The following is a 27,837-nucleotide window of genomic DNA, read 5'->3' as shown; positions in this document are numbered from 1 at the left end:
GTCTTCATCAATGATTTAGATAATGGCACTTATATACTTATAACATTTGCGGATGATACCAAGTAGGGAGGGGTTGCAAGTGCTCTGGAGGACAGGATTAAAATTCAAAGTGATCTGGACAAACTGGAGAAATGGTCTGAAGTAATTCTGAAGGATGAAATTCAATAAGGACAAATGCAAAATACTCCACTTAGGAAGGAACAATCAGTTCCACACATACAAGATGGGAAATGACTGCCTAGGAAGGAGTATTGCAGAAAGGGTCCTGGAGGTCATAGTGGATCACAAGCTAAATATGAGTCAGCATTTTACACTGTTGCCAAAAAAAAAAAAGAGGAGAAGAAGCAAACATCATTCTGGGAGGTATTAGCAGGAGTGTTGTAAACAAGACATGAGAAATAATTCTTCTGCTGCACTCCGCGCTGATATGGCTCAACTGGAGTATTGTGTCCAGTTCTGGGCACCATATTTCAGGAAAGATGTGGACAAATTGGAGAAAATCCAGAGAAGAGCAACAAAAATGATTAAAACATGACCTATGAGGGAAGATTGAAAAAATTGGGCTTGTTTAGTATGGAGAAGAGAAAACTGAGAGGGAACATGGTAGCAGTTTTCAAGTACATAAAAGGTTGTTACAAGAAGGAGGGAGAAAATGTATTCTCCTTAACTTCTGAGCATAGGACAAGAAGCAATAGGCTTAATTTCAGCAAGAGCAGTTTAGGATGGACATTAGGCAAAACTTCCTAACAGTCAGGGTGGTTAAGCACTGGAATAAATTGCCCAGGGAGGTTGTGGAATCTCCATCATTGGAGGTTTTTAAGAGCAGGCTAGACAATACTAGAAAATACTTAGTCCTGCCATGGGTGCAGGGGACTGGGTTAGATGACCTCTTGAGGTCCCTTCCAGTCCTGTGAGTCTATGATTCTATGAAAATTGGGGAATATAACCAAGTATGCACACCTGTCACATTAAAGCAAAAAATCCATTTTAATCACATTATAACAGGGTGGTCTGCCACTTTTAGGGCCAGTTCTGGAGAGGAGCTCAGCAGGCAGGTACTGGGAATCATCCAACCTATCTGGACAGCATCAAGTGATTGGGGTAGATGATTCCCAGCTAGGGCTGTGCATATGAGGGAAGTTGGACCAGAAGATAGATGAGAGTACTCTGTCCTGTAGCTGTGGCAGAAGACTAAAAGAGGGCCAGCAGACCATGTGGACATGTCTGGGCTGGGGGGAGTTCCTGACTGTTAAACTGTCCAAGGTCCTCATAATCTCGGTTGGGAACAGGACTATTACTTTATGGTGGTTTTTTGTTTATTTGTGTTGACTAAACATGGCTCTAAGGTAAGGGCTATAGACTGAACTGGGTGTGGCTAACTTTTATGCCTGGGCTGGTGATCAGGCCCACCAGCCTACACATATCTTTAATAAATCCAAGCAGTATAGTTGCTGCAAAGATCAAGGTAGGGCAGTGATCTTCCAGAGTATTTCTGTTTTAAGAAGGGGTGAAAAATATGAAAAACTTTATGAGCCAGAGACTTATTAAACAATAGAGGTTGCATGTGGGATAATTCAGAGATAAATAACCTGATTTAGGGGCCTCCAAGACCAATATAGGATTTTAATTGTATGTATTCTCTCAGTGACTATCCAGTGTCTGTTTATCACTTTGTATTATAGGTGCTTAGTGGAGTTAGAAAAGTAACTCAGATGTGTGTTCTACTGCCTTTTTTATGGTCTACTAATCTATTATTCATCAGTCTAAAAATGGTGGCGGTGAGCACCTGTGTACATCTGAGGTGAGGGATGGATTTTTTTACTGTAGCTATTCTAAGAACAGAATAAAATATTAAGAACAAAAGTTTAATGTACTAGAAGAGTCACATCCCTTGGGCTCCTAAGTGATGTGGGACTTACACTCTCAAATCACTTAGGTGACTTTTGATAATTTTACTCCATAGTCCCATGCATTGTCTGAAATGAATCTGAATCAGTTTCATATTCACTGTTGGTCGGATTACATACTTGCACACGCTGTGTTTTCCAAGCTAACATTAACTTTTCAAAGTGTGTCCTTCTTTCAATAATCTGAATGGATTTTGTGTTTGTTGTTTAAGTTCTCTTTTTGGCACATTAGCATAACATTTAATCCCCTCGGCTTCCCCCGTATTTTCCCTTACCTCCAGCATTGTTGAATTGGTGTATTGATCATTGTTTGATTTCTTAGACCACAGTAGTCAATAAAGGTTCAGTCTCCTAAATGGCTACACAGTATCAGGAAGATTATTATCAATGTTATTAGAATGAGAGACACGAGGAGCACATGAGACACAATTGCGATTTACCATTAGTCTCTTTATTAACACATCCACAGGGCGGATAAACAATATCACAGTAGAGCGACAGAGAATGTACAAAGAGTTTAGCCCTACAGCTGTCATTACTCACCTCTCATGCGGTGGAACCACATAGTGTCAGTCATCCTCCTCCTCATCTTCATGGTCCTAATCATGACCAGTGGGTGTCACCGTGGTGTGTTCCAAGGTACACAGGCTGAGATACAACTTTTATAATGGTACATTGATGCCCACTGAGGTTCATACATATTTATGTAGGTTTCAACCCCTTTTCCTTATCTACACTTCCACACCCAACTAAATTTAGGGCGCCCCACTTTTCATAGGCTAACTTGTTAATTCCCCTTACACTTATTAACATTTACATTATTCAATCACCATAAAGACTTGTGGTTATCATATTACTAATACCCTATGTCTGCAAAAATCCCCAGAATACTCTAACTGGCTTTAACTGGTACATTACAGAACATAGCTCCTAAATACCAGCAGTATAAAACACTTAATGCAGCATTCTGTCTCATGACATCTTGAGATACAGGGTCATTGCACTCTTGTGACAGCTTACAATCATTCTAGGGTCACTTACTGGGTAGTTGCTTTTGTCAAGTCTTTCCTTAGGCCTGGGGTCTTTTTTGGCTAAGCTAATTATCTTATAGAGCCGAGGCCTGTAGACTCTATTACAACGTTAATTAATACTTATATTTACGATATAGAGGTGACATATAACTGATAACTTCGTAGCCAAGGATAAAATATATTGTCTAATTGGATGTTCTAGTTAATATTGGGATTCAGCGTAAATGCCAGCCAGTCTGTTTGAATTGTTCATAACTGACAGTCTATATACTATATGGACTAAAGCAAATTAACATTTCTTCTTTTAAAAACTTAAACCTATCTTTCTTAAGGAACATTAACATCTGACTAAAAATGTTTTCCCAAATCTCTCAAATAAAATCTCTTCTGCTGAAAGAAAGATCCATGTTCATTATATTTAGTCAACTGAATTTAAAGTGAACCTGGCTGAAAAGTGAAAATAGACTTTGACTCAAGTGTTTTCTCAACCCAGTAAGTTAGAAGGTTCCTTCTAGTTTATCAAAACAATAATAGTTTTAACTGTTAGAAATAATTTTCCTTTTACTTTTCATGATTATATTTTCAGATCATAAGTCTGTCATTGAAGCTTCTATGAGTGCTACTTCTAGCAGCTTATCAGTGGTTACAGCTATAGGCAACTTTACTTGCAGGCAAACACTTTCCTTTGTCACCTTTAACCCATACTTTGGGTGGATGATGTGAAGAGCAAGTACTGGTGCTGTGCAGAGTCATTTAAGAATAGGAAATACTTTGTCTGAACTCTCAAAGATCAGAAAGAAGTTCTGTATTATGACACTTCATAGTGGATAGTGGAGAATAAAACATTCAACCAAAATATAAATCTTGCTGGTGAAGTAGATTTTAAAATTCTCTTTATATTGTATTGGTTTTGATTTTATATATATTGATAAATATTTATAGGTGGAGCATGTAGTTAATGTTGAACAAGTTTTCATTTGTGAGGATTCTTTTTAGATACTTAGAACTCTATCAATCTTCTGCCTCTCACCCTGAAAATTGGCATATTTCTTCTCAGCTGTAGAGTGATTTCTTTTCCATTTTGTGTAATTACACCTTTTTGTGTGACATTATTTTGAATATTTCTGTTGTGTGAATGGGACAGGAGAGAAACAAAGTTTGTCAAGGACATAGCATGTAGGTCAGAAATGTGCCTTTCAGTGGTTCAGTTAACATCAGTTTTCATGTAGCCCAATTACAATGGTTTTAAAATGCATTTTGTGCATACATGCTTGTTATAACCTAGTGGTCTGCCAACTTTCTATGAGAACTGTCAATGCATACATATACAAGTTGAATGCAAATTTCCTTTTTATAAATGGATCTTGATGTTCTACTGCAAAGATACATACATTTATTTTAAAAAAAGTAAATGTCATTTCCATTAACATGGACTGTGACTTGTGGCAATGCTGATGACAAAGGTACATGTTGGAAGAGGCAGAGCTCTGGAGGAGTTCTGCCTTGCTGTATCAGCTAATGTGAATATGCATATGAAATGAGGCATGAGCTCTAGCCTCACTGGTTGCACACATTTTTCAGGATAGAGCACTTTACTGCTTTCTAGCAAATAGTTGCACACTTATTAAAAATAGGCAGGGAAATTCCATTATTATTTGGTATTGAAGTAGTCTGCAAAGGATCTATTGAGGAATGGAGCTCCATTGCACTAGGCTCTGCACAGACACATGAAACACTGTTCCTGACTTGAAGAGCTTAGTCACTGAGCTTCAGGCTGGTGGACCATGTGGGATTTGTGCAGATCTACCGTGTGGAGCTCAGTGAAGCTTCAGAGCTTTTCTGAAGGAAAATGGAACAACAAGGGACTGTAATGAACAGCAAGAGCCTAAGGAGAAGGGGCAAGGGTAATAGTAATATGTTTACATGGTTATACAGGCAAAAAAAAAAGGCACATATTGATGGCACACCCTCATTTGGAAAGTCATCTTTTCTGTAAATGAATAATTTAATAGATATCAGCTATACTTAATAACTGTGCAAGTTAGCTGACAAGTTTGGCTGATTCATTTTAGGCACCACAGCATAAGTAACCAGGCTAAAAGAAATCTAGATTGCACTTCAGACAGTAAATCACTTTTTTTTAAGGTCGCTGACCATTATGATACAATCTCTAATTGCACATTATTTGCTATTTTCAGCACAGGATTCGTGATCTCAATCAATGCATATGTTGGATGGTGAAAAAGGCAGTGTTGTATAAATGAAGTTGGGTATGGAAGGAGAAGTGCATAGGAACTTCTGACTCATACAGTGTAGGGATGGATGATTTTTGTCTTGCTTTGAAAGATGAGGATAAAATTAAATATTGAAGTGCTGTTAGCCACTGAACATTGTCCACCCTACATACCAAATGAGGCAGGATTGCTGCTGAAAATATAATATGTCATAATTTAATAAGATTGCATCATAATAGATACAATCAGGGGGCAGAGTTAAGGTTGCTTACACAACCTTAACTTTGTCATTTCCTGTATGTTTTTGTGTATTATGTATAGTCTTAAGTATTCTTTACTGCCTTGCTATCAGAGAATGACATAAAATAATATTTCTGTACAAAAAGTTCCATCCCTTGAAAGCACAACAAACAATCTTAATTTGTATATTCTAATGTGGTACTTGATTGAGGATATAATACCAACCACTGTCTGTAAAAGGTAAAATGAATAGATATATTACCTTTATTTAAAGTTTGCAGGTGCAAACATAGGCGCGGGAACTAGCGGTGCAGCAGGTGCTGCAGCATCCCCAGGTTTTACTGTGAAAAGTTTGCTGGTGCTGTCAGGACGAAGCTAGCATTATTTCGCGGTTCTTTAGAATGCTGGAGCTGTGCTGCACCCATATGGTGTGAACGGGAATTGTGCTTTTTCACATTGCTTTTGAACACACATGATTTACAGTTTCGTTAGCTGGCTATAAAAAGTGTTCCAGTGCCATTGGATGCAAAATCTGGTCACTATAACCTTGTAACGCCCAGGTTTACAATAAAAAGTTTCTTGACCCTTCAATGATGCTTTTATTTGAATATGCTGGAGATGATAATACAGAAAGGATTACCTGAAAATTTTTTACACTACATTCTCTGTATTTATTGACACATTCAGAGTAACAGGGAACTCAGAGCAGAAAAGTCAGACACATAAAGTGAATCAGCTATGTAATTATGTAACTCGATGTAACAGTATCATGCTTCTACTTACATTCATTCACATTCTACATCAATATCACATTTCAGCTACATATGTATCTGTTAATAGGTAGGGGGATCACACCACACACAGCACTGGGTATATTTTGCCATGTAGACCTTTGTGGAATTTTGTATACAATTATTAAATAATATAAACATGTTGAATATCTTTTACCTTTGTTTTCTGCAGTGTACTTTGCATGCAAAATATTAAAGTCTTCCTCATTTTTTAGGTTGTAACCAGGATTTTGCTCCAGGGTTTTTGCCGCCCCAAGCGGCGGGAAAAAAAACCCACAAAAAAACCCAAAAAGCCACTATCACAATTGTGATCGGCGGCACTCTGACAGCAGCTCCACCGTGCTGCTTTCTTCTTCGGCAGGAATTCAGCGGCAGGTGCTTCCCTCCAAGAGGGACCTGCTGCCGAACAGCCTGACATGCCGCCCCTTCTCCTTGGCCACCCCAAGCACCTGCTTGCTGGGCTGGTGCTTGGAGCTGGCCCTGGTTGTAACACCATTTTAGTGTGGTCTTGACTGTATACCTAGTTTTGCATACAACAGGCCCAGTTTTACCATGTGATAACATAAAATAAAATGTGTACAAATGTTTTTGTTTTCCTCAGCTCTGATAACGAACTCAAATTTTTGTTATTCAAGCTGCCAAAGAACCATGTGATCAGTTTCTGAGCACAAAAGGGAGAGGGTAAAAATGGATATTTGAATTTACACTCACCTAATGCCTGCTCACATGTAAGTGCTCTATATGTCCTCAGAGCCTTTTACTTAGCCATATAATGAATCCATCTTCTACCTGAAAGATCTTTCTGTGACCCAATGGTATAATGGCCTTACCTTATAAATATTTAGGCCTCAAGGACTCTCATCCTAAAATTAGGGAGGTTATTCCCATTGTATACTTCTGAGATATTGCACCTGCTAAACCCTAACACAAGTCTTACATCCACAATATTCTGCTACTCTATATTATTCAGAGAAGTCTGATTGTAGGAAAATCTCTGATTGCTGTGTAGCCTTAAGTCACACCAACCTATGCCCAATTGAGAGATGCAGCCTCTCTGCTTATTGGAGTTGTGAGCCCACTGACAACTTCTGTTAGATCAGCCTGGAAGTGCCTTAAAGAAGAAATCATAGATTGTAAATAAACATCATCAAGGACATTGTGCCTTGCTGAAGCGCTCATTATTCTCCACGCTGCAAGACAGTGGAATACTGAAGGGAAAAACAAACCTGAGTAACTTCTTCCCCAAATATATATGGCCCTTTCAGTTGGAATAAGCAGGGTCTCTGCAACAACTAAAATAAGTGACAGTTGAAATGATTTTAAATAAAATTCAGTTTCCCCAAGGCTAGTTGAATAAGGTAGAGAACAAAATACTACATAGCGCTCATATACTTCTTTGCAATGCAAAACACTGTACAGACATTAAGTAATGCTAATTAATTCTTAATCACTAGTGGGTAGGCATGCATTTTAAACTGACTCTTTGTCTTAACTAGGATGTCCTGGGGCAATAAATAAACCAACAAAGCTTCAGTAGATTCCAGAGGTGTCAAAAGCACTATATCTTCAGTGAATGTAGAGTAGAGTGACTGTAAGTAAAGAGGTTTAGCAATCTGTAATGGGAGAGATGTAATTAAAAGCAAAATTCATATATTAAAATAAAACAGAAAACACTTTAATAACAACTATAACCTGATTATATCTTTTTGCTATTTAAAATAACTCCTTTCATAACTGAAAAGTCATACAATTTATTTTGTGACTTTCTTATGAAAATTTGACTATGAAATATTAGAACTCCCAGTGATTTAGAAGTCAGGCTATTTAGTTTCTGGGTCGATAAATGTATGTAAAATTAAAAAATTCGGATAATAACGCACAGTGAACATGAATTGAAAATTATGGTTTAAAGGAAAGGAGATACTGTTATCACCATCCCAGTCTGCACTCTTCAGGCTCTTCATCCTGTTTCCAGTCTACTTGCCCAGCCAGTCCTAGTCTCCCTTTCTGAGCTTCACGTCTAAGGGATTGTCTTCACTACTGTGCTACATCGGCGCTGCTGCAATGCATCAGGTGAAGACGCGCTACGTTGCTGGGAGAGTACTGTTCATCTTGTCCAATCTCAGTCTATGCCACCCTTACTCCTTCCCCCTCCACAGTTTATTTTATTCCCTATGTGGTTTTATACCACGCTCATCACCATAGTGTCTGATCAACTTCCAGTAGTGCTTTAGGCAATGAAACTAACATCTGTCATGTGATGGGCTGCTTGTCTCGCTGTCTAGCCAGTCCCAGTTCTTCCCCTGAAGTCTGAGTTTTTGATACATCTGTTTCACTTCTCCCTACAATGGTTCCTACTCCCAGTCTCCTTGTTCAGCTGGTTCGTTTCTTCTCCTTCCCCAGTTGCTGGGGTGATCTCAGTCCCTCCCCACTCATTTCCCTCCTTGGCTCCCAGTCAGTTGTCTTTCTCAGCCACTCCAAATCCTTCCCCAACTCCAAGTCACTAGATTTATTTTTCTTTTCTCTTTTCCTTCCCTACCCCTTCCAGTCCCAATCTAGTCCTTTTCCTCCTCTCCCCACACACCCCAGGTCTGGTTGTTTTTCATCTGCTGTCAGATCAGGTGGTTTCTTTCTCTATGCTGCATAAGTACCAACTGGGGGGCTCATTGAGAACACAGGAGAGCCAGACTGTTCTCAGTCTCAGTACCGAGCCACACATTGGCTCAGAGCAACTGGGAGCAGCAGTTACAGTGAAAGTCCATCTTATCCCCTGTAGCCCTTGCCTTGAGCACGCTCATTTGCTGTATGGGGGTGGTGCAGTGTCAATCTGGTCACATGCAAGAACTGTGAAGAGATGGAGCATGCTCAGACATTCTGTGAGGGTGGTGCATGCATAGCCTGCTTACCTCTAGGAATGATGAGAGGATGGAAGATGGAATCTTCAGAGATTTTAGCTGCTAAAATCTAATAAATCTATAGTGTGGTGGGTGATTTCCTGTCCTTCCAAAGACTTGTAACTTGCACAGATTTTCATGGGAATGGCAAAAGGTACATGTGTGACTCAAAGGTCTGGTCTATACTACCCGCCTGAATCGGCGGGTAGAAATCGACCTCTCGGGGATCGACTTATCGCGTCCCGTTGGGACGCGACAATCGATCCCCAAATCGGCGCTCTAACTCCACCAGCGGAGGTGGTAGTAAGCGCCGCCGACAAAAAGCGGCAGAAGTCGATTTTGCCGCCGTCCTCACAACGGGGTAAGTCGGCTGCAATATGTCGAATTCAGCTACGCTATTCACGTAGCTGAATTTGCGTATCTTAAATCGACTCCCCGCTGTAGTGTAGATGTACCCAAAGACTAGTCCCCTATCAAATTTCAAGTCCCTGCTCTAAATCAGGGGTGTGCTAGAGCACTTCAGAGGAAAGATAGCTAGTATTTTTTAACATGGGCTAAACAATGCATTTTCCCCAGCCCTTGTTTTTGCAAATGGTTGCACCAAAAGAGTTCAGTCTGACTCAGACACCCATGTAAAATTGCAGTCCAAATATTTAAGTTGGCAAAGTTATAAACAACTGAAAACTGGGTCTATTAGGGGAAGTATAAAGCAACCTTAATAGGTAGTGCTAACAGCCCCACCTGTAATAAATATAAAATATTTTAACAGGCACAATAACATATATAGAATACTGACAATCGCAGATAATGAAACTGAAATTTTAGGTATAGAGATACAAATGTTCAGTTAGGTCCAAAGGACCTTTACTGGACTTAATTTTTAAACCTTGAATAAGAGTGTTCCAGAGAAAATGCCGACAGACCCATAACTACATTGTGGCTATTGCTGAGGTGCCATGTAAAAGCTCAGAAATTAGAACCTCTGGGACTCAGCACAGATATTTTTTAAGTTCATTTGGCTCTAATTACTCTTTACTGCAATATTTCTGTATCTTTATATTAATACTCCCAAAGCACTGTCGTAAAATTCTTGGATGCTTTTTTTTTCTTATTGGACTTTTAGACCTTACCCTATCTACACCCTAGTTCCAAGTCAAATAACTCTGGATTAGGCACAGGGATATCCTGACTTGTCCCACTAGCTCGAGGATATAAAGCAACAGCAGAGCTGTCGTAGTTGTTCCCCAGCAGAGGGAGGGAACTTACTTCAGAAGTTTCTGGCATAACACACCCATCCATTTACCTGTCCCTGAACACCACCTGCAAACTGCTGTTTCTACTATGATGTTTTCAAAATAATGAATCAAATTGAATTTTACACTACAAATATAATGAGATACAGCACTGGTTCTTCTCAAATTCTCCTCTTATAAAAGCTTATAGTTGTACTAAGTTCAGAAGAGTCTTTATAGGATTCATGGAATTCTAAATTTTCAAGACAAGGGTTTGGTTTACAAAAAATAAAGATGTTTTAAATTGAAATGCTCTCTCTGTTCTAGTGGCAGCTCACAGAACTGCCTCGTGAAGCATTTGAGCATACACTCTCTTACCTGAACAGTAGAATGGTCTGACACTGTCGGTAGGAAATGCACTTTATTACTTTCTATTTACTTCCTTTGCCGTTCTGCAGTAGAGGCTGTAGAAAAAGATTCTAAAAAAGATTTCGTGGTTGTGGTAGATAATCAGCAGAACATGAGCTCCCAGTGTGATGCTGTAGCGAAAAGAGCTAATGCAATCCTGGGATGCATACACAGGGGACTCTCAGATAGTAGTAGAGAGATTATTTTACCTCTGTATTTAATGCTGGTGTGATTGCTGCTAGAATACCGTGTCCAGTTCTAGTTCCCACAATTCAAGAAGGATGTTGATAAATTGGAGAGGATTCAGAGAAGAGCCACAAGAAAGATTCAAAGGTTAGAAAGCATGGTTTATGGTGATAGACTCAAGGAGCTCAATCTAACAAAGAGAAGATTAAGGGGTGACCTGATTACAGTCTATAAGTACCTAGACAGGAAAAACATATTTGATAACTGAAGAAGTCCATCTGACATGATCCAGCAAGTGGAAGTTGAAGCTAGACAAATTCAGACTGTAAATAAGGTGTAAATTTTTGACTTAGGATAATTAACCATGAGAAAGTATGACATGTCCAAACTGTCTTCATTCCATACAATCTGCCTCAGAAAAATCCATATCTTTTGGCCCAGAACAATCTCAAACCAAGATCTATTGACACAGTGCAGCCAAGAGGATCTGAGCACCATCATTGCTAGGAGGCGCTGGAGATGGATCGGTCATCTGCTTCAGATAGAAACTGATTCCATCACCAGAGTAGCAATAAGATGGACATCTGAAGACAAGTGAAAACGAGGCCACTCGAAAACAACATGGTGAAGAGCTGTGGAAGCCGAGCTGAAAAAATGGGCACAGCTGGGGAACCATTGAAAGACCTGCCAGAAACAGACAGGAGTGGAGGAGCTTCGTCACTACCCTAAACGCCAGAGGCGTAACAGGAACATGATGATGATGAGGAATTAACCATTGGAACAATTTACCAAGGGTCACGGAGGATTCTTCATCACTGACCATTTTAAAATCAAGATCGGATGTTTTTTTAAAAGATCTGCTCTAGGGATTATTTTGGGGAAGCTTCATGGCCTGTGCTATATAGGAGGTCAGACTACATGATCACAATGATCCCTTTTGGCCTTAGAATCTATGACTCTAGATGCAAGGGGGTGGGGCATGTCTAGCCAGCCCATCTCTCCTGAGAGAAAGATACACAATACAGAACAAACAGAAGTGTACCAGAGAATTTTCTAAAGGAAAAATGAATACTTTCAAAATGAGATAGTCATCCATTTTCTTAATAACTAATCAGATCACATTATATTTTGTGGAATAAAAAATATTCAGAACTTTGATACAATCCTATAGTCTAGATTTTTTTTTATCTTATTTTGTGCTATAAACTCTGATTTTGATATAAATTTTTGCTGACATTCAGTGCAAGGAAGAGCATAGTGGTCTGCATAATCACAACGTATAATTAATCCATTTATACATTGGATTGTTCTGGGATGAAATTTCTCCATTCAGCATTCTGGATTTTGTTTGGCTCGGTTAGTCTTAGTTATATAACTACTTCCTGTGGCTCTTAAACTTCCAGGTCAATTAGAAGTCAAGCAATGGCTTGTTTAGGAGTGAACCATAGATAAATGTGCTTATGCTATGTGATTATTCAGGATTTCTTGGCAAAGTTCATAAATGCTCTCAAAGCAGTTAAATCACTTTGGGAGATAATTTTGTAGAAGTGATTGCAGGGATGGTAATTATGAGCTATAGCACTATTGTATGTGAAAGTAGAACAGCTTTCTCATCTATGCGGCAGTTCTAGCATGTCCAACAACCCTATTGTTGTATAAACTCAAGATCCTTTGTACTAGTTTTGATAATGGACTGTAAAGCATTTACTCCAATGAATGTGCACCTTACCAGCAGTGTTATCAAGGTGTTAATCAAATTGGAGCCACAATTTGTCTGGAAAAAATTGGAACATTTTGTAAGTTTTGCTTTCATGCTTTGTTTATAGCAAGGTTTCAAATGCACCAGAAAGAAATAAGAGTGCATGAAATAGAGGGAATTACTTGCAAGAGTCTGTTCTGTGTGAATTTTTGAATTTCATTTTAAAGATACTTTGATAATAAAGACTAATCTCTTTTGACTTTTGTTGGAGCAAAGATTTTTTAGCTTATGGAATCTTTCTGGTTGCCCGATGGTGCACTTTCTAGTTGTTTTTAATATCAGAGGGGTAGCCATTTTAGTCTGAATCTGTAAAATGCAACAGAGGGTCCTCTGGCACCTTTAAGACTAACAGAAGTATAGGAGCATAAGCTTTCGTGGGTGAATGCCCACTTCATGAGACGCAAGTTGTTTGAAGATTTGGATGTTGTTGTTTGGGTCTTATTTTTGCTTCTGGGTTTACTGTTTTTTTCCAGTGCAGTCATGGCATGAGTATACTTAGTGTGTTATCTGCTAGATTTTGGGTTTCCATTTGGATGGAAGGCAAGAAAGAACTTAAGTCTGATGAAGTGGGCATTCACCCACGAAAGCTTATGCTGCTATACTTCTGTTAGTCTTAAAGGTGCCACAGGACCCTCTGTTGCTTAGTTGATTTTAGTCCTTTGTATAATTAGTTAGATCATTTGTCTTCTGACCCTATATAATGTATCCAAATTAATAGGCAGCAAATTTAAAACAAACAAAAGGAAGTACTTCTTCACACAACACATGGTCAACCTGTTTAACTTGTTGCCATGGTATGTTGTGAAGGCCAAAAGTGTAACTGGGTTCAAAGAAAGAATTAGATAAGTTCTTGGAGGATAGGTCCCACATCCCCATGCTCCAGTTGTCCCTATCCAACTGCCACAAGTTGGTACTGGATGACAGGGGATGGACTACTCAAAATTGTCCTCTTATGTTCATTCCCTCTGGAGAATCTTGCACTGGCCACTGTCATAGCCGGGATACTGGGTTAGATGGGCCATTGATCTGACCCAGTATGGCTGTTCTTATGTTCCTTAAGACGTGGAACTATTCCTTTCCAATTTCTGTCCTCTTTGACACAAAGCCTACCTTCCCTTGAGTTGTGTCCCATAGAAAAGTCATGCAGCCCTCTACTTAAAGTCCCAGCCTGAAGCCCTTCCATCCCAAACCCAATGGATGCATGTTCTGTATGGCAGGTTACCGGCCTGACTCCCATTTCTGCAGTAAACATTCAGGATTTGAGACTGATACTAGGGTTACCATATTTAGTGCCTCCGAAAGGAGGACACTTTAAAGGGGCCCCAACCCCGCCCCGCCCCCGCTCCCGCCCCAACCCCGCTCCCTCCCCAAAGTCTCCGCCCCCTCCCCTGCTTCCCGCGAACATTTGAGTCGCGGGAAGCCCGAAGCAGGTAAGGGGGGGGGGGGAGGAGGCGGCGGCGGCGCGGCCCACCCCCGGCACCGCAGGTCCCCAGCCCGTCCCCCGAGACCCCGGCCCGGCACCGCCGGCCGAGTCCCCGACCCGGCACCCGAGTCCCCGGCCCGGCCCGGCACCGGGCCCCCCCGAGCACCGCCGGCCGAGCCCCCGGTCCGGCCCGGCACCCGNAAACAAGATGTTTTGTTTCAATTCAACTTGAAGGTTTTTTTACCTTTTGATTTGCTGAAAATTTCTAAATATTTTTGGTTCAATTAAATGTTATGATTTCTCAGAATTGACAGTGAACTGAAAAATCCATTATTCACGCAGCTGTACTGAATAGTTTTAGGTACTCCCATGTCAGAATCCCACTAGTTCCATCTTCTAGATGCCTGGTGCGTAGCATATTACTCCATACTGCAACAGAAATACCCAGAAAGGCTCTGCTGGCCATTCTACCGCCAATGTTTCTTGACCTTTAACATTTTGAGGCTGAGAATTATCCCCGATTGTGGTGTATCAGTTAGGGTTACCATACGTCCCGATTTTCCCGGACATGTCCGGCTTTTTGGGATTTCCCCCCGGACGGGGATTTGGAGCCCAAAAAGCCGGACATGTCCGGGAAAATCCGGACGTATGGTAACCCTAACTGATACACCACAATCGGGGATAATTCTCAGCCTCAAAATGTTAAAGGTCAAGAAACATTGGCGGTAGAATGGCCAGCAGAGCCTTTCTGGGTATTTCTGTTGCAGTATGGAGTAATATGCTACGCACCAGGCATCTAGAAGATGGAACTAGTGGGATTCTGACATGGGAGTACCTAAAACTATTCAGTACAGCTGCGTGAATAATGGATTTTTCAGTTCACTGTCAATTCTGAGAAATCATAACATTTAATTGAACCAAAAATATTTAGAAATTTTCAGCAAATCAAAAGGTAAAAAAACCTTCAAGTTGAATTGAAACAAAACATCTTGTTTTGACCCAACTCAACATTTTTCATTTAGACTTTGGGCATTTTGACAAAATCAAAACAGGCCTAGATTCACAAAATGGAGAAGGCTAACAATTAGAACTTTCAGCCTGCTAGCTGGGGACCTCACCCCAGATGTGCGAGCTCCCAGGTCAACTACCATCTCAGCCACAGAAGTGATTTGAAAATGGGTTTCCCACCTCCCAGATGAATGATCAAACTACTGGCTATTGGATGTTTAGGTACTGGTCTTTCTTCATCTCTCCTGTTGAAGCTGTTCCAATGACTTTTGTCATTCATGGTGGCAATTCGTAGTCATTGGGCCAGGGGAAGAGAGTGAGAATGAATCTGTATAGCCTAGTGATCAGGGCATTCACTTAGCATGTGGGAGGTCCAAGTCTCTGCTCTTATGACTACTTAGTTAGACAAAGTGGGACAGCTTCAACAGGAGAGATTGAGAATGACCCATATCAGAATATTCCAGTGTCCTGTGTTCCCTAACCACCAGGATAAAAGTTATAAGGGAGGTTTCCTTCTTCTCTTCTCTGTCCCCAGGCCATTTTGTAATTATCATCTTACTTTGCTTTTTCATCAAAATGCCCAAAATTGAAAGGACAATTTTCAAGTTGGATGAAAACAAAATGTTCCATTTGACAAAGCCCTGGCTGGGATGATTTAGCTGGGAATTGGTCCTGCTTTGAGCAGCGGGTTGGACTAGATGACCTCTTGAGGTCCCTCCCAACTCTGATATTCTATGATTCTATGACATTTCCAAAACTTTTCAGTTTGGCTGAAAATATTAGGTGAACTCCACATAAATTCATTAATTATTTCTGGTTAACCAATGCTGCATTTTAGAGTGAATAAATTATTTTCCAAAAGTATTTTTCCCAGCTCTACTGTCCAAATATTTTAGTACCCCAAAAAAGTTTTGTTCAGGTTGAAAAAATGGGTGAAGATTTGGATGTTGTTGTTTGGGACTTATTTTTGCTTCTGGGTTTACTGTTTTTTTCCAGTGCAGTCATGGCATGAGTATACTTAGTATGTTATCTGCTAGATTTTGGGTTTCCATTTGAATGGAAGGCAAGAAAGAACTTAATTAGTTTGCTAAAGCAGTCATGATTGACACCAGGCATCAGCACTTTTTATGTAAACATACTGATAGGTTTTGACAGGAAGTCTGGGGAAATCTACTGAATTACATATTCACCTTTTAGATATGCTATGGAGGGAATAAACTAATGCCTTGTCACAATCCTGCATTTATCTCAGATGCCAATCACTAGTAGGCAGATTGTGTAATTTTTATATAATTATTAGTCTTTACAGTGATGGTGCATGTTTCAAATGGCTTAAAAGAAAGAACTCTCATAGCCTTAATAGAATAAATAAAATACACAGAGGAGATAATATTGTATATGGGTCTCATCATGTAGTCCTCTCTTAGGCAAAGCTGCCACTGATTTGCATATTGCCTACAGTGTGCCAGGTTCTTTACAGACAGCTGCAAAGACAAGAACCTGGTCCCAAAGGGCTTATAATATAGATACTCAATATTAAATTGATGTTTTTTATTTTATAACTGCATCCATAATTCTATTTGTTGTTTTTATTTCTTGTAGGTTTTACTGGGACTTAATAATGCTTATAATGATGGTTGGAAATCTTGTCATCATACCAGTTGGAATCACATTCTTTACAGAACAAACAACAACACCATGGATTATTTTCAATGTGGCATCAGACACTGTTTTTCTATTGGACTTGATCATGAATTTTAGAACTGGGACTGTCAATGAAGACAGCTCTGAAATAATACTGGATCCTAAGGTCATCAAAATGAATTACTTAAAAAGCTGGTTTGTGGTTGACTTCATCTCATCAATACCAGTGGATTATATTTTTCTCATTGTAGAAAAAGGGATGGATTCAGAGGTTTACAAGACGGCTAGAGCACTTCGCATTGTGAGATTTACAAAAATCCTCAGCCTGTTACGTTTATTACGTCTTTCGAGATTAATTCGATACATACACCAGTGGGAGGAGGTAAGACATATATTTATATATCCATTCACTAACATTCTATTCCTTTAAAAATGAAGAATTAGAACTCTTTAAAGAGCTATAGATAAACTGGGCATGGAGAATCATGAAATCTATGACTCAGAAAAAGGCATCTTCATTGCCCATTCAGATTATTTACACATAAGGGCTAGTTGATGTGCCTGTTTGTATGACGAAGACATACTGGTGTTACCAGTTTCTCTCTATATAGAGAAGTGTAGAGTATATATGGCAGAAGAGTCTGTGTGTGAGCAGGGGCTCAGAATGAGACTCTGTTGTAAAATTCAGGGGTCAGTTGGAATCCTGTCTGGTAAAACTATTTCTTTATACTGTCCCCCATTTGTTTCAAACAATTTAGGGTATGTCTGCATGGCATCTGGGAACGAGCCTCTCAGCTTAGGTTGACAGACTTGCATTGGTGGGGCTTATGCTCGCAGGCCAAAAATAGCTGTGTAGACATTGTAGCTTGGGCTGGAACTTGGGCTTGCAAGTCCACCCCACCAGTCCCCAGGCTTGAGATCCTGAGCCACAATGTCTATACAGATATTTTTATCATGCTAGCATGACCCCAGGCAATCCAAGTCTGTCGACCCAGGCTGGGAGACTCGCTTCCAGATGCAAACTAGACGCTCACTGTGGTTTGATGCCCATAAAAATTAATAGGACCTGCACAGCTAAACCCTTGTGTTAATCCTGGATGTTTTAACTTTGACTATGTGTTACACTTTCCATCTTATGACAGTGAAAATGGAAAGCATTTCCAATCTAGCAGGTCTCTTGGAATACAAATGTATGAAGTCTTGTGTGTAGGTTGAATATTTTGAATACTGACCTTGTTTAAAAATGGTGATTGCCACAATCTTGAGTTAGCTCCTTCTTACCTACCCACTTCCAAAAGTAATACTTTGGGAAATGATCTCATGCTATCTGTCAACTTGACAGAGGTTACCTTTCCAGAGTTCCAGGAATGAATGGCATTCCCTAGTATTTGGCATGCCAGGAAATATAACTATAGCCAGGAAAATGTATTTGGGAAGGCTTTCATTACAAATCAGTCATTTAGTTTCTTTCTTATATCCATTTTTGAAATTGCAGACCATGAGTGTTTTGTTTTTGTTGTTGTTTATTTTTTAAGTGTGGGGAACTGCCAAAAGTAACAATAAAATATAACTGACTGTTAAGACTTCTGTTGAGTAAGAAACCTGAAGAAGGTTTTGTGACTAAAAAATATTTTTGTGAAATGAATGCTGTAGGATATTATGGTGCCCTTTCCATCTCATATGTTTATCAGCTGTACCCTTTTCAGTGCACTAGATTCTCCTGCTCCTTTAAAAAAAACAACACTAAGTTTGTCCATAATATCCAGCAAACAGATCAGTTTGAGTTAAAGGCCTGGCACTGAGAGGTGTAGAGTACAGTATAAAACCCTTGTTCAAGCTAGTGGTGATGGGTGGAAAACAGAAATCCCATGCAGGTTGATGAGAGCTGCTGATGCTCAGTACCAGTTGGACTCAGTCCCTAAATTTTCTTTGTGAAAACTGCTTATTTTTGCCTTCTTGAATGACATGGTAGGTGATACTGTATTACAGTGTAGTTATTATTGAAATGTTAACAATACACTGTACTCTTGTACTCAGTTTAGCTATGGCAAGTGATTAAGAAACTCTTGCAGGCCTCCCATAAACCTTTGCTTTTACCTCTGCCGTTTTTTCTAGAGGGATATTCTTGTGAATTGTTTTCAATGACATTAATTTGGTTCAGATCAAAATAGGTTAATGACATGCTACAAATCATGATGCCACAAATGATTAGTAAAATTACTAATTTCCAATTTATGAGCAAACACAATATTTTTAAATCAATATAATAGACGTGAGATCTCAAATCCAATATAGGGACATAACGTTTGTACTCAGAAAGGTTTCTCTTCCAAAAGGCAAATGTTTTGTATCATCTCTGTTGGCCAATAAACTGGCACAAACAACATTCCTTCCCACCAAAAAAACAAAAACAAACAAAAAAACACCTGACAACAAACAGAGAAATGAGTCCAAAGCAAAGATAATTGAGTAGATGCTCCATCTAGTTTACAGCTGGCAGCCACTGAGAATCCCCAGGGCAAACAAGCTCTCTTGGGCTGCCATGTTACTTCTTCCTTGATTCCACTTGTGAATCCTCAGAAATGTTTTTGGGTTGACAATTTTTGTGTTTCTTTGGTTATAAGCAGTGGTAGTCCATTTCTCTGGGAATTTCTACCATGCTTATCACCTTAATATCTGAGAACCACTAGGAAGACAGAAAAAGAATCTAAAACATGCTATTCATATTGGTTTTTAAAAAACAAATATTTTGATTTTTTTTAAAAAGGTCCCAATGACCTTGAAAATGTACAGATGTCTTAACAATGTGGACTAAATCAGAAATTGTCACCGTAAATATTGATGAATACATGAATAACATTCATCCAATGAAAAATATTTCTTTTCCCATTCTATGCATTTTTTTGACATTTTAGTAAAGTTCCTCATGGATTTTCATACTTTGCTTTCATGTCCTCTAATACCATATTGCTATTTTAAATTTAGTGAAGTCTTTGACAGTGTTCTACATGATTATCTCAGCTACAGATTATAGACTGTACATTAGGATATGATAACAGCTTAAAAGGAAACAAAGATAGTTTAAGTGTAGAATGAGCTGTGCTTGAAAGAACATTAGCGGTATGGTCCCTCAGAGTGCTCAGACCTTTGCTGGTATTTATTTACACTGCATTAGGAGCGTGCATGCACAGGCATGAGAGAGAACAATTGTTAACTTTGTTGATGACACAAAATTAAAACCTGTTTCTCTGTATACAAATTAAAGGATTTGATCCTTTTTGCATATGGGCTGATGTGGGATTTTAAATGTGATTTAGAAAAATCTGAAATACTACATATTTGGATCAAGAATGGTGAATACTAGGCCAAAAACACCAGAAGGGCTATAAGTGATTCCTTATTTTAATAAACTGCCAACAGAATGCGCTCAGGAAAACAGAGTAATAGACAAACAAGTTTGTATAATAACACTGATCCCACTGAGATTCTTTTATAATCTAAGCTACAAAAGACAGGTTGGAATTGTTTGGGATATCCCCAGAACTCTAAGATGAATAGGCTGCAACTATAAAAGGATTTTTATTTGATATTTTTCACACAGGTTCACATACTCTCCTTTCTTTGTTCATTTTTACATAATTTAGTATCCAGCTGCTAATAGCCACATTTAGCAATTTTGAGACAGTAATGTGTGTAATGTTGAAGATTTCCCTTTAACCACGAACCATTATGAAGGAACACAGCTGCAGCCTGCAGTATAATTTATATAAATTCTGACTAGCTGTCATGGGGTGTCTCCTGAGAATCCTTAAAGATTAAGTACAGGACACAATACTTCAGGTCTCCTTCACCACCACCATGTTGTATTTTGTTGTTCCAGTAGGCTGCCACCTATCGTACTATTTACATATATTTATAAGCTAAGCTAAACTAAGCAAACTCCCCCACTTTTTTCTGGGGAATGAAATGGGGCTCGAACAGCCAGCTCTGCCTTCCTCCAGCTCTCCCCTTTCCCAGGGCTTCCTTCCTCTCAATTTATATGCTCACAGCTGCTGGGATTTCTTCCCCCTCTAATTAGCCCCTGAGCAATAGCTCTGCTGTGTTGATTGACCTTCCAGTTAGGTCCCAATTAACCTATATTGAAGGGGATTTGAGTGACAGGATGCTGTCACAGGAGCATAGTTAATGTTAGTAGTGGGTGGGCAAACTTTTTGGCCCGAGGGCCACATCTGGGTATGGAAATTGTATAGCAGGCCATGAATGCTCATGAAATTGGGGGTTGGGGTGCGGGAGGGGATGAGGCCTCTGGCTGGGGGTGCGAGCTCTGGGGTGGGGCAGGAAGTTGGGATGCGGGGGACGGGGAGGGCTCCATCTTGGGGTACAGGCGGTGGGGTGGCGCTGGGGATGAGGGTTTGGTGGTGCAGATGGGTGCTTCAGGCTGGGACTGAGGGTTTCAGAGGGTGGAAGTGGGATCAGGGCTGGGGCAGTGGGTTGAGGTTCAGGAGGGGGTCAGGGTGCAGGCTCCAGGCAGTGCTTATCTCAAGCAGCTCCTGGAAGCAGCGGCATGTCCCCCCTCCGGCTCCTATGCAGAGGCGCGGCCAGGCAGCTCTGCACACTGCCCCGTCTGCAGGAGCCGCCCCTGCAGCTCCCATTGGCCGTGGTTGCCGGCCAATGGGAGCTGTGAGGGCAGTGCTTGGGATGGGGCCAGCGTGCAGAGCCCCCTGGCTGCCCCTACACATAGGAGCCAGAGCGGGGACATGCCGCTGCTTCCTGGAGCCATGCGGAGCCACAGCACGTGGGGAGCGGGGCAAGCCCCCAACCCTACTACCTGGCGGGAGCTTGAGGGCCAGATTAAAACATCTGGAGAGCCAGATGTGGCCCCCAGGCTGTAGTTTGCCCACCCCTGAGTTAGACCGCTGTCAGTCAATGAGTGGTAATGAGAGAAAACATTTAAACGAAGATGGAGTTGATAATTTGACAGGAATTTAGTTTCTTTATTTATAAATTGGCATTAACCTAGACCTATTATTTTTTACTTTGGCTAAAGTACCCTACACTTACAACCCATACATCAGTAAACAGATGATACCTTGTTAAATAAAACCACACAATTTTAAAGTAAGTAAATTTTTGAAAGAAAAGGGGGAATTAGTATGCAATGTATTCTTTTTGGCAAAAGGTTCCTTTCCTTCTCTGACAGCTCAGCATGCACTTCCAAAAATATTAAATATAGAATACTGGACCAAATTTCTACCTAGTATAACTTCATAGAATTCAAAGAATCAGACAGAAGGGACAATAGTATGTGATTTAAGTGACTGATCACACAGCACAGATATTGAATCATGGGAAGTGAATACTCAAATACAGTTGTCACAATGAATAGTTCAGAAGCAAACTGATAGGGGAAACTTGTTCACCTAAAATATTCATTGAATTTGAATTAACAAATTTAAAAACTATTATTTTTCATGGTAAAGCTTCCAGTAGAAAATGGGGATATGTTGATCAAATTATTTACTTTTGATAGGTCAGAGGTCTGTATGGGACTAATCAGCTATTCAAAAAAATGTGCAATCATCTTGAGGGAATGGACCATTAAGTAGGGAATAACTCATGTTAGGCTCATGGCTTTACGTTTTTCTGTAAAATTCCTACTTTACTGACAGCACTTTCAATTCTTATTTTGAATCTGGCATATTACTCTTGAGTTTGTATTCAACTATTTTGGTTGTATAAATTTCTTTCAAACTGCTGCTTTCTTCACCAAGGTACTTCTAAAAACATGATTTGTAATAGACATAGAGATTGCTTTTTTGCATTGCTACTTGTAATTACAGAACAGGCATCAATAATATTGCTCCCTCAGCCTGAATGCTTAGCCAATATTTGGGTCCTTTCAAGTTTGTTTCAGTTAGGAGGAGAAATCTGATAATGCAAGTCAGGTATATTTTTTGGTTCAAGGCTGTTTATTTTTTTAAAAAAAGGATATAAAATCGTGTTTCCCTGAATATAATAGAAACAAACAATATAAGGCAGTTTTTGCTTTCAATTTCTAAGACTGCCCCTCCTGTCAGTTCTGTGCCCTGAGGAGCTCTGCCTCTCTGCTCCCTCTCAGCACCAGGCTCATGACTAGGACCCTACCAATTTCATGGTCAATTTTGGTCAATTTCACGGTCACAGGATTTTAAAAATTGAAATTTTCATGATTTCAGTTATTTCACGGTGTTGTAATTGTAGGGGTCCTGACCCAAAAAGGAGTTGTGGTTAGGTCACAAGGTTATTGTAGGGAGGGTTGCAGTACTGCTATCCTTATTTCTGTGCTGCTGCTGTCAGTGGCACTGCCTTCAGAGCTGGGCGGCTGGAGAGTGGCGACTGCTGGCCAGGAGCCCAACTCTGAAGGCAGAGGTTCTGCCAGCAGCAGCGCAGAAGTAAGGGCATGGTATGGTGTTGCCACCCTTACTTCTGCACCGCTGCCTGCAAAGCTGGGCCCTCGGTCAGCAGCCATCACTCTCTGGCTGCCCATCTCTAAAGGCAGCAGCGCAGAAGTAAGGGTGGCAGGGAATGGGTATTGCCACCCTTACTTCTGTGCTGCTGCTGGAAGGGCGCTGCCTTAAGAGCTGGGCGCCCAGCCAACAGCCGCACTCTCTGGCCACCCAGCTCTGAAAACAGTGCAGAAGTAAGGGTGGCAATACTGTGACCCCCCTAAAATAACCTTGTGACCCCCGGAAAATCCCTTTTTAAGACAGAATCCCCAATTTGAGAAACACTGTTCTGTCCCATAAAATCTGTATCGTATAGGGTAAAAAGCATACAAAAGACCAGATTTCATTGGGGGGGAGACCAGATTTCACAGTCTGATGCATTTTTCATGGCCGTGAATTTGGTAGGGCCCTACTCATGACTGCTTCGCTTGCTCTCTACTCACTTTTCTCCTGCCTTTCTGTCCTTAACATGTGTCTAAGATTTGCCAAACAATCCTCTAGCCCCTGCATTTGCAGTGAGGAAGCCCACATGCTAAACTTCTGTTCAGTTCTTCTTTGGTCCATTGACTTGGGAGGTGGCTTCTATTGTTTCCAGTGATCTCTGTACATAAAGGAGCTTAATCACCTTCCATTTAGCCAGAAAGAAACATGCTGAGCACACCCACTGGCTTTTAACCATGTTTGTGATTTTCTGTAGGTCAAAGACCCAACTTGATGGTTGGCACTAACACCTTCCAGACTAACAATAAATAAAACTGTATTCCTGGAAATGCACCATAAATCTATGTGATGTTGAAACACCTGTTTATTTGGGATTTAAACACATTTCAAAATGGCTACCCAACTGCTAATTTCATCTGAGTAGGGATGGGCAAAGAAGGCAGTTTTGCAAAATTCAGTTACCAAAAGTAACTATAAATTTAAGTAAAGCCAAAAATCACAATAAGGTATGGGTGACCTCTGGTTTTAATTTTGCCTGAACTGCCCAAGTTTAATGAGTCAAGAGGATTATAGATTTCGCTAACGCTTACATCTGAGCAAGTCAAAACTCCACAGAAATGTCTTACTGTTTTTCTGTTTGCTATATTGTTGTAATAGCTGACTTTTACAAGCCACACAGTAATGGGTGCTCACATCTGAGACGATTCATGCTTGTAGCCTGGGAGAAGCATTCAGAAGAATTAAGAGAGTTTATTTTGGCTCTCTTGATTTGGAGCAGTTTGTCCCCAAAGCTCCTGAACGTTCAGGTAGCAGGCATCACCAAAATTCACTTTTCATACTGGCATTTGGCTAGAAGGTTTCAACCTTTTTTTAGAATGTGAACCTGACTATGATGGTGGTGTGATATACCAGGATACAATCCAGACTAATAAGTAGTTGTGTCACCCTTGCCCTGTAACATCAAATGCCCTTTATAATACCTTGCTGCTGTAGCTTCCAACCTGGACTACTCACAAACAGCCTTCAGCATGCAAATCGCTCCCAGCTGTGTCTCTGTGTGTGCTGCAGCCAGGCAGCCAGTCCTTGACTCTTACCAGCCTTGGGTATGCTGCAGGGTGAGCCCACCAGACCCTCAGTCCTGGATCTTCCCCCAGAAATGTATATCCTGTATTGCCCAGCCCTCTCCTGGATAGCTCAAACACAATAAATCCATTATTCCTTTAAGGGAATAATATGCACACAACTTGTTAACCCAAATGGAGTTACCTAGGCATTTCAACTTGAATACATTGGGTTAGATAAAACAATAAAACAAGTTTATTAACTACAAAGAGAGAGATTTTAAGTGCATATAAGTAATGAGGCATAAAAGTCAGAAATGGTTACAAGAAAAATAAAGATAAAATGATAACTGGTTTTTAACTTAAACTATATTTTATATATATGGAGATATACCTATCTCATAGTGCTGGAAGGAACCCCGAAAGGTCATCAAGTCCAGCCCCCTGCCTTCACTAACAGGACCAGGTACTGATTTTTGCCCCAGATCCCTAAGTGGCCCCCTCAAGGATTGAACTCACAATCCTGGGTTTAGCAGGCCAATGTTCAAACCAAACTGAGCTATGCCTTGTCCCACTGGCATAAATTCAAAGCAAAGTTTTCTGATCACACACTTCCAAGCAGTCTTACTGACCAAACTCTTTCAGTCAGGACTGCTCCCCCAGAATCCAAAAGCTGCTTCCTTTGTTTCTTCAAGTGCAGTGAAAGCGATGGGCAGGGGGGGAAGAAAGGGGTTCCTTGGGGTTGTTTGTCCTCCTTTTCATAGTTTCAAGTCTCCCTCTTGGAAAACATTTCTTGCTGACACCCAGGAGATAAGGAGTCTATGTGGGAGAATATTCTCTGCTGATTTTTCCATCTGTATGAACTTCCTTTGTTTTCCCTCACTGCTACCGTAAATGCAAATTAAGGCAAGTATACATTCATTCGTTTGTTTAGGACAGATTTGACTTCTGCATGGACAGGGCTGTGGGGGTTGGCACATGTATAATAACACAGGGGAATCTTATAACTTCACATGCAATGTTGCCACACATACTTTACCAGGACAATACTGATTTTCAAATGATACCTGACAAGGACATACTTGGTACAAAGATTATTACAGTAGTGTGTAGGGTGTGAATACAGGGTGTATTCTGTCATAGGTGGTTATCAAGATCAGATTACATACTATCCTCTGCCTGGGGCTACCCCAAAAGACCATTTAGAAACTCCCGGTAGTGCACAATGCAGAACACAACTTGCTTAGCCTTGCTTAGCTGTGTTTCCTGTAGGGAATGTATTTTGCTCATGTGCTGTAGTAACTGCTAGTTCACTTCTTGGTGCAAGCCATAGTGCTGGCACTCATTTATAATTTGATTTTGAGCCTTGACAGACTCTCAAGGAGATTCTTAAAGCATTTGAAATCAGCTAAGGTACTTGATCCATCACTCTTGATCCTATAAATCCAGAATCTGTTGACTTTCAGGTTATGTACAAAGTCCATCTCATTTCCCAGGCACTCATGGAGGGGCTGGGCTAGTTATAAGTGAGTAAAAGGGGGTTGTATTTATTAAATCAGATAGGTGGAAGGGCGAAGGAGAGTTCATAATATGTTTTTGGTTTATTGAGTATGGTTCACTTATGTTTTTAAATGCCACATGTGCTAGAAGTGAAAGTGTAGGCATATTTTAGAAATCCACATAAATTCATAAATAAAATATCAGTGAATCCAAAAGGTGACCAAATAACTGCACAATTTCTCAATGAATAATAATCCCTGAATGTAAAGGTATACAAATCTCAGCTCCTTTCCCAGTATGTTAAATTTTGCTGTTTTGTGGTTAGCCGTCTAATTTATATAATTACATAAAAGTACACACCAGTACCATATTCACTAAACTGCTAGTGTTCCAAATGAGACATGTTCATAATTTTTTCTTTTCCCTCAACTATTTGCTCTTCTGTGGAACTGCCTATATTTTGCATATAATGGGATAAATTCTCTTCCGGTTACACCAGAACAACTCCATTGACTTCAGTGAAGTTACACTGGTCCAACCAACTGGAGAATTTAGTTTTGGAGCAGAAATGTGCACTCATGGTTTATGGACATACTGTAACATGCTTTGCAGTGAACTGTATTTTTTGAAATTCAGGAAAACCCACGTAGCTAGAAAATAGAATTAGAAGCCTTATTAAATTTTGGTCCATGTGGCCCCCCTGATGAAATAACTGATGTGAAAAAGGAACACCACAGTTTGGTTTTATAGCAGGTAATTAATAAAGTACTGGCAAGACCATAAAATGCTTGTTTTTATTTTTTTGCCCTTTATGGTACTGGTTTAAGTATAATCACTGATGTGAGGGGAAAAAAACCTCCTTTTACTCCACAGAATTAAAATTTTCATTATGAGGTATTGCCAGAGCAAGGTTACTTACATAATCTTTTTACTCTTCACTGTGATTATTTGAATGGGACCTCCTGTAATTTATAGTTTGTGTGTGTGTGTTTGTATAAGTATGCAATATTGTCTTCTGTAGCAGCTCAGCCACAGAGAAGGCCCTAATAGTACAAGCAACTATGGGAGTTTTACTTTAGCTCAAATGGCCGATGCCTCTGTTTTGGCAATGAAGGACAAGGGTTCCAGTACTGCTTTTTCCCCTCCGAATGTGTGTGACTGTAGTAGGTTTTGTAGTAATATTGTCCATTGTCTGCAGTCATGGATTTATTACACTGCCTCTCTGTATCTTACCTATAGTAGCATTTCTCAGTCATTCCTATCAATCACTTTTGCAAATAATCAGAACTGAGTCTTCCTGGGTTTGAAAATGAAATGCAACCCAAACTTTAAAAAAAGATCATTTAAATTAACAATGTTGTTCATCTCTTTTGTGCAGATGATTGCCTAAGGTAGTGAGTGATTCCATGCTTGCTGTGATTCTTCCTGAAACCTATATGGATAGTCTTGACTGCAGCTTTGAAGGAGATCCTCTCATTCCTTCTCTAATCAAGGCTTGTAGTACAGATAAGCCTACTCAGCAGTGCTCTTTGCAAGCCTTTTGTAGGAAGTTTAGGCTTTATGTTAAAAAATGTATGTAGAATGACTTTCATT

The 27,837-nt window shown here is 40.1% G+C and overlaps 1 protein-coding gene across 1 annotated transcript in view; it reads left to right on the top strand.

Annotated features, from left to right (window-relative positions):
* The window catches only part of HCN1 (hyperpolarization activated cyclic nucleotide gated potassium channel 1), a 300,393-nt gene that overhangs the window by 9,559 nt on the left and 262,997 nt on the right, over positions 1-27,837 (top strand). Inside the window, exon 2 of the mRNA XM_034774682.1 lies at positions 16,716-17,139. Within this exon, the coding sequence (XP_034630573.1) occupies positions 16,716-17,139 (424 nt within the window). The remainder of the gene's footprint in view (positions 1-16,715; positions 17,140-27,837) is intronic.

Source organism: Trachemys scripta, chromosome 6 (genome assembly GCF_013100865.1).
Source record: "Trachemys scripta elegans isolate TJP31775 chromosome 6, CAS_Tse_1.0, whole genome shotgun sequence".
NCBI classification, from domain to species: domain Eukaryota; kingdom Metazoa; phylum Chordata; order Testudines; family Emydidae; genus Trachemys; species Trachemys scripta.
Note: the sequence above shows the minus strand (reverse complement) of the source record. Positions and strands in the feature narration are given on the sequence as shown.